Source organism: Aptenodytes forsteri, unplaced genomic scaffold, assembly GCF_000699145.1.
Source record: "Aptenodytes forsteri isolate BGI_AS27 unplaced genomic scaffold, ASM69914v1 Scaffold584, whole genome shotgun sequence".
NCBI lineage: Eukaryota > Metazoa > Chordata > Aves > Sphenisciformes > Spheniscidae > Aptenodytes > Aptenodytes forsteri.
Window position 1 is genome coordinate 642,745 of NW_008796062.1, and position 7,594 is coordinate 650,338.

At 38.4% G+C, this 7,594-nt stretch overlaps 1 protein-coding gene across 2 annotated transcripts; it reads right to left on the minus strand.

Moving 5' to 3' along the window:
• Positions 1 to 4,366: 4,366 nt before the first annotated feature.
• On the minus strand, positions 4,367 to 7,539 carry MCFD2 (multiple coagulation factor deficiency 2). 2 transcript variants are annotated; one of them, XM_009286326.2, is made up of 4 exons: positions 7,471 to 7,539; positions 6,846 to 6,994; positions 5,954 to 6,113; positions 4,367 to 4,785 (listed from the first exon to the last, which is right to left on the minus strand). In XM_009286326.2, exons 2-4 carry the CDS (start codon positions 6,986 to 6,988, stop codon positions 4,654 to 4,656), a joined length of 435 nt encoding a protein of 144 aa, XP_009284601.1. In that variant the 5' UTR covers positions 6,989 to 6,994; positions 7,471 to 7,539; the 3' UTR covers positions 4,367 to 4,653. The 2 variants fall into 2 exon arrangements, with proteins under 2 accessions (XP_009284601.1, XP_009284602.1); XM_009286327.2 differs by lacking the exons at positions 6,846 to 6,994; positions 7,471 to 7,539 and adding an exon at positions 6,556 to 6,701.
• Between the last annotated feature and the right edge of the window lie 55 nt (positions 7,540 to 7,594).

A 7,594-nucleotide genomic window follows, 5' to 3' on the forward strand; every position in this document is an offset into this window, starting at 1 on the left:
CTTCACCCTCCCGTTGACTCCTAGAGTGAAGTTGATCAGGCTCAGGCAACTGTAAAACATCTAACATAACTGGTTACTCTCTAAGCAAGTTACAACCTTATCCGTAAAATTTCTTTTACTTTTGGTAAGTTTTGCTAGTTGCATCTTGTGCATTTTGTCTTACTAACTGTATACACCTCCCCAACTCCCCCCATGAATAGAGTATTGTGCTGGGTTCTCAACCAGCTGACCTAGTTTCTACTTCACAGATCTCTCTCTCTCTTATGCTTGCGGTCAATTAAAAGGTTGTGAATTAGCTGACTTCTGCTGAATTTCCTTACTTTCCTCTACAATGGCATAGGTTGCACTTGGTTTCTTATTAGCATTTCTTGAAGGAACTGACAGCTCTCCGTAATTTGTTTTTCCCTTAGATTTGCCTCTTATGAGATCTTCCCTACCCGTTTTCTGAGTTTATTGACATCTGCCGTCTTGAAATCTAGTGCTGTCAGTCACTCAGTTGGATCAAGTGGCAGAAGTTGACACTATGTTCGCTGCAGTACTGATTTCTTGTAAAATGTTATATCTGGCAGTAGACTTTGAGTCGTATGTTACACTGCCCTCTACCTACATGTAAAACTGCTGCTCAGCTTAGGAAGTTAGTGACGACTACAGTATTCATTAGCCCTTAAGATTTAGGATGCTGTTTAGAATTTACCATGAAGGATGGGAAGAAAAATGTAACTTCAGAGAAACGTTCTGTAAGGCATTAATAACTGCCCTTATAATGGATCTCATTCAGTGTGGACAGAGGATCTGTACTGATGAAACGTTCAGAACACAAATTCTTTGTGGTAATAAATAATGCAGACCAAGGTATGCAATGATCCTTGCTCTAATTTCTTTACTAAAAACTTAGAACATTATGCAGCTGTTCCATGGTGCAATGGGCAGACAGTGAGACCATAATGGGGGAGAGGAAGAAAAAAAGCAGTAAGTTTCACCTTAAGCAAAAACAGCTGACCAGATTACACTGGACCTATGCCTTGTAAAAACAGCTGCAGAAGCTCTTACTGACATCTAACACAAAACCAGTAAGACTTCAGGTCCTACTAAAGCCCTCTAATATTCTTGAATGTGGGTTGAGACCACTGTAGATACTTCATGGACCCTCTCATAGGTCAACTAGAGATGGTCAAGAAGTCAGGCCAAGCCTGGCGCTTCTATTAGAAAGCCTTCCTGCTACACAATTATTTTTACTGACAATATCACAATGCAAGTTTCTTTACTTCAAGTCACTTTGGATTCCCTAAACAATGAAAATTAATTACAAGTAACCAGTCCCAGCTACGGTCAATTTTTATGACGGGTGTAAACTAATAAAAACGTGGGCATCATACTGACAATGTGGTGTTGGAAGACAGAGGAGCACGCCTTGCCTATAATCAGAGTAGTGGTGATGGTTTAGAGACATCCAGGTTGTTGAATCACTCCAAGTTACATACTGCAGGGAACGAATGTGCAGTGTCAATACGCTATCTAGTGGCTGTATCGATTATGACATTATTCCTGAATTACTGTTCTGTTTGTGAATTGTAGTATTAAAAAAATACTTTAGACGAAATCAGGATTTGTAAGTCTGTAACCATTCCTTAATGAATCCAAGACATTTTGAGGTTATAGGTGATAATAAAAAAAAAGGTAGTAAAGTCTGCGTGAAACGCAGACAAAACTGTTGCTGGGAAGTTCTAGGCAGTCATCCTTGTCATTAACAGCATTCTGACAGGTACTGGACAAGCCGTTAAGATTTTTCTCCTTCATATACAGACTATGTTCTAGATTGACTAATAAAAACCAGCTCAGTTTAGGAGTGCTTCAAGAACAAGTTTGGGTATCGTCTTTAGCTGCTAGATTATGCAGTATTTTGTGAGGTAAAAGCCGATAGCCTAGATACTTTAAACTGGGCGCATAGTACACAGTAATGCAAGGCCAGATCTGTTCTCCTCTAATGGGGAAGACTAATCCCCATCCCTTGAGATCATAGACCAGGAAGAGGTGAAGATCACACACAACAGCATTCTCCCAGTTTTATGTTTCTGCCAGGGATGTGATTGACCTTCAGTAAATCATACACCCCTTTGTTATTTATGTTATCTGTGAAATGGAGCTAGTACTGTTCTATGGAAGCTAAAACAGCCTTATAGTTGATGAGTACTTCTGTTGTAAAGGCCATATTTTCTATATTATATATCTATGAAATAGAAAATACTGTATGTATATATGACCTATACCAGCATATTTAGGGTACTGCATGAGCTACAACTAACACACAAATTAGTTATATTTAGGAAAAAAAGAAGTCTGACTCACCATTGCTCTCAGCAATTTTGCACTTTTCTACTTAATAACTGAGAAAGCTCCCTAGACAGCTGTTAAACCATTTATCTTTAAGTGCACTTAATTAAGTACGTGTATTTGTTTTAGGAGGCTGAGTAAAGATGATAAATGCAGGTTTCAGGTTGGGTAGCATTTCTTGAACTGTTCTTTCTAGGAAAGCAGAAATTTTGTTTTGATCTTTCTTCATGCATCATGAAATCAAAGGTGCCAATTTTGTTCTCCATTTTTGGTAAATAATTTTTCTATTTATACATACTTCTGAACTCTTAAAAACAAGTTTAAATAGTTGGTAAACAATGTTCACATCACCTGCATTTATCATAATTATTTCTGATACAAAGCTTCTATGGTGCATGTCTTTTGCCACATACAATAGCAGTTAACAAATATGTATAAATACAACAGTATGTATATAAAAGTGCCCCACAGGTGGTTGCTGGACTAAGTTTACAGACTGCACTTAAAAATCATGGTTTTCTTATCAAGAGCAGTGCATAAAAGTCAGTTCCTTGGTCTTGCTCTTTCATCCCAAATAAATCCAAAACTCAGAAGCTTATGCAATAAGCATGTAAGAGTTGGCAGGTCTACAGGCAACCTGCTTTAAGCGCTCAAAGCTGATGAGCTTAACCTCTTCTCCCCTCCTACCCACAAGCATTTTCTGTACTTCTTCTGATTCAACATTCACTCCAGATTAATTACCCTCAAAAGAGATATTTAAAAAAATGCTTTAACTGAAAGAAGAACTTTCTTTTAGGATGACTGCTAGTAACAGTGACGGGCTTAAAAATACATCAGAAAATTAGGTACATTTCTCACTAGGACTTCCAGCCTTGTGTGTCTAGCTCCAGAGTGCGCGAACCCCAACTTACTTTTATTGCTTGTACAACCAGCACAACCCTGGCCACAAAGGTATCAAAATAAATAGTTAGTACAAGAAAAAAGTCTGACACTCAGGATTCATTGCACAAACATTTAAACAGAGGAAATAATTTCTTTTACAAATGTTTCTCTTGTATAAGAATAATTTTGTACAGAAAATAGCTCTTTTTACATTTTACAGAAATACACTAACATTTAGATTCTCTATTAATGGATAATGATTGAAAGCAATTTAAGATTTCAGTTATGCTTTAGAGTCACCAAATATCAATAACACAGCAATACATCACCTCTCTAACATCCTTAAACTGCTTGACTTATCAAGTATTGAGTGAAGACAGTGAAAACATTCCTAGAACCATGTTAATTTGCAAACACTCAAGTATCGTGAAACTGTTAGTTATGAATTACCTCTTGAAAGTAATACCATAATTTAAGTGTCAAGGAATATGAACTTAAACCTTAACAAGGCAGCATTACTTGCTCACTTAGATTATCCTGCTGGCTAATACAGTAAAAACCAAATAGAACAGAAGCTTTTATATTAAACTGGTTTACTGTTAACATGACCTTCAAAATGAGATAGCAGAAGCTACTCCAGTAAATGCTATACAGCATTAATACGACATATAAATGTAATAAAAATACTTTCATTTTCTTCAGAAAACACCATGGAAGGTAGACAAAAAAAAAAAAATCAGTAAATTAAGATATAAAAAGTAAATCTGTGAAAGACGAGAAGAAATTGAAAAACACGTGTATATGTATTTATATGTAAAATGTAAGGGTATGCTAGGAAGTATGTATATTAAAAAATACTCAGTTTCTTCAAGGACTGTGTTAAAGTCCATATGGTATCATGTGGACCTCAAACAAACCATATTCAAACACTTTTCCTCTACAACTGCTCTTTCAAGCACCTGTACTTACATGCAAATTTCCTTTGAAATTAGTGGGAAGGTAAGGACATTTATCCTTGAAATACAACTATATGCAGTAATCTTTTCTTGCCTTCTAGGTGTTTTGTAAGTTTAAATAGAAGATGTAAGCAAACAAGTACTATATAACCCAATGACAGAAAAACTGAAATTTAGATTGTATATGATATATTTAGTATTGTAGCTGTGTATGACAGCTACTTAAGAGTTTGCCAGCTGTACCCTGTGAGTACTGTTGACGCTTCCATGCTTCAAGATTCAAATGTGTGGCTATGTTTAGTCAAACATGGCTCTTGCTCCGAGTTAGCCAGCCTCTTAACACAATTTTCAAATAAATTCATCTGGAACTGGTACACCTCTCCTTCTCACAGCACAGAGGTTGATATGAGACAGTAATGAATCACATTATACCGGTTCACATTTTCCATGTAGTTAGAAGTAGAAACAAGCCCCCTGCAAAACCTTATTCCAGTGATTTTGCAAATTCTGCATAGTCAATGTATCCGTCATTGTTCTTATCGTCATCTCTTAAGACATCATCTATTAGACTAATCAGCTCTTCTTCTTTCATTGCCTGGGTATGCTCACCACCTTCCTACAAAAACAAAACCACATTGAACAGTTTAGCGTGTTTCCCATCTAGCGGCAGATATGACAGATTACTGACAACTAATTTTTTGTTAAGCTATTCATGTTTGGTGGCCAATTTGGCACTAAGTTTTATGTAATCATTTATACCAATATAAGCAACTTTTACCAGGTGCGAGCTATGAAGTCCCAGTTCTCTGGACTTCAGAACAAGCGCTCTGTATCCAGTTAATATTCTTAGCCAAAAGTTCTAAAAGCTAAATAGCAAGGTGTATAATCATGGATAATAATAATCTAACAGATGTATTCTTAATTTGGATCTTGATGTATTATAGACACTATAGTTTCTATACAGTACAGAAACATCTTCCTGTGTGTCAGAACTTGCAAAATGCCGAGCTTGACAGCAACAGAGTAGTGAAAAAATCCAGCACTGTAGCTTAAAGTCAGTAAAATTCTTAGTATCACCCCTTGCGAGCAAAGGGGAATACAAAGAGGTGCCTTTGCACAAGAAAGAGCAAGTCATTATTCTGTTCTCGGCTAAGCATTTTTTGCCGCAGGCGTACACAGGAAGTTATGCTATTCTGAATTGTAACTTCCAAAAGGTCAGTAAAAGATAATGTGTTAGTATTGTCTTCCTAAGGATTGTATCTTCCTACTTTGTCCTTAAATGTTCCTAAAAGGTGAAGAAAACAAAGGCAGACCATGACTGGTTCTTCGAATACTAATTTTGTGCAAGAGGTCTCTTACAGTTTGTGTATATACGGCAGTGACAGTTTGAAAACAGCAGCCTTAGAACCTCGAACAGCATCATATCACATGCTACTTCTATAAACCCTCATCAGCATTATCCCATTTTGGATAACTACCCCTTCTCCCCATCCCTGCCTAACAAAGTATCCCCTCTGTCAAACCATTTTCGCTCTACAGTTCTTCATCACTCAAGTTTAAAGTACAATGGAGACTTCTCGAAAACAGCAATGTGACATGAAAAGCTGTGATAAAGCCAGCACATTCATAAATCAAACCAAAACTATCAGGGGGTAAATAATCTCGTTTTCAGTCAAAACTAACTGCGCTTAAGATGTGTTGTAACTGTTCTGTTCTATTGTAAGTTGCTTTTAGAGAGTCAGAACTGTTTCCACACACACATGACGTTACAAAATTCCACCTACCTCTTTGTGGACATGTGATATAGCAGTAGCAAGCTCTAACCCATCTAGCAAATTATTGCCATCATAATCATGCATTTTGAAGTAATGAAGCTGCAACTCTTGCGGAGACATCTCAGATTCCGGTTTCTCAATAACACCTTCCAAATGTTCCATGATGTGGCTAAGAAAAAAAAAAACACCAAACCAAAACCCAAAACATACCTGTCAGTTAATATTTAATGCTCTGTTTACATCAAATTTAGTCTTTGATCAGACAGTCAAGTGCACAGGAAATATCGTATCTCTAAAAGCACCCTGGACAACCAAAAGCTACAGTTTTATACTACGATGAAGGGGGCACAAAGGATCGTTGTTACAGGTGCTGTAGTAGCCTCTTAATACCTTAGGTAGTGATTTCACTTTCTTCTGGCCTACTTAGCAGGTTATCAAAACAACTGAAGCAGTGCCCAAAATCTCCTTTTGGAGAGAGCTGTCTTCCAAAGCACAGGAACTGGAAGAAGATCTTTCCCAGTCAAACATGAAATATTCTAGGCAGTTTTATTTGCTGCTACCACTGTTTTGTCCGTATGAAGAAGCAAATGAGAAAAGAACTCTCACTTTACCTGTTCAGAATATGACTTTGTCTATAGTATGTTGATCTAGGTAAGCAGGATTCCTGTAACCAATTCTTTACAGTATGAGTAGGGCTAAAGGCTCCAGAGAGACCTTTCTAGGTCTAGTATCTCTAGAAACCTATCGAGCAAGCATGTCTCATATCCGACTCCAGCTAGTCATACAACATCCTGAGAAAAGAGGGTGCCCTAGGCTTAAGTCCAACTCATGTAACAAGACTTAGAAGATAAGCCAATCATTAAGAAGTAAAGTTTACATTTTTAGAACATGGAACACATACTCTTTATCTTGTACCAAGTTCTTATCAAGGCGAATATTTGCATGTTGACTCTCTCCTACATGTTCCTCAGCTAGGGCAGAGATGAAGAATGCAGCCAGAGAGCAGAACAGCAGACGTATTCTAAAAATCCTCACGGACTTCATGATCTCCTACAAAACACAACCCCCCCCCCCCAAAAAAAAAAACACAGATGAAAAATGCAATCTGCTTTCAAGAGATTTACAGAGTGCTTAGAAATAACCCCACTAAGTTAGAATAGAAGATCTTGCTTCATTTCAAGCACTTAGCAAGCAGAAAACCAGAGCGCTCCAATTAAGAATTTCAGTGAGGGTGTCTATTTCAAGGAGGTATGCAGTAATTTTCAAAGAACTACTTTTTTTTCCATGCAGTGAGTGTGCACTCTTCAGCCATGCTTGGGTCTTCACAGAGCTTACCGACAGCCGGCCACGCCAGCTTCACGCAAACCTGCCCCCGAGTTACGGGGACAAAGGTCGCTTACGGGATCAAAGGGGCTGTGCCTAATTAGTCGGCCTGTTAAGACTGCATACCCTAAATAACACACAACTTCAAAACCGCAACGGTCACTGCAGCGCTCGCTTCACGGGCCAGCGAAACGCTGAAGCACCTCAGCGGGGGGAGCGGCGCAGAGCGCCCAGCCGGGGCGGGCGAAGGAGCCGGCTGCCGCCTTCGGCTTCTCACGTTTTCTCCCACCTCCAGCAGCGCCCGCGGAAGCAAACCCGGGTTTGCAG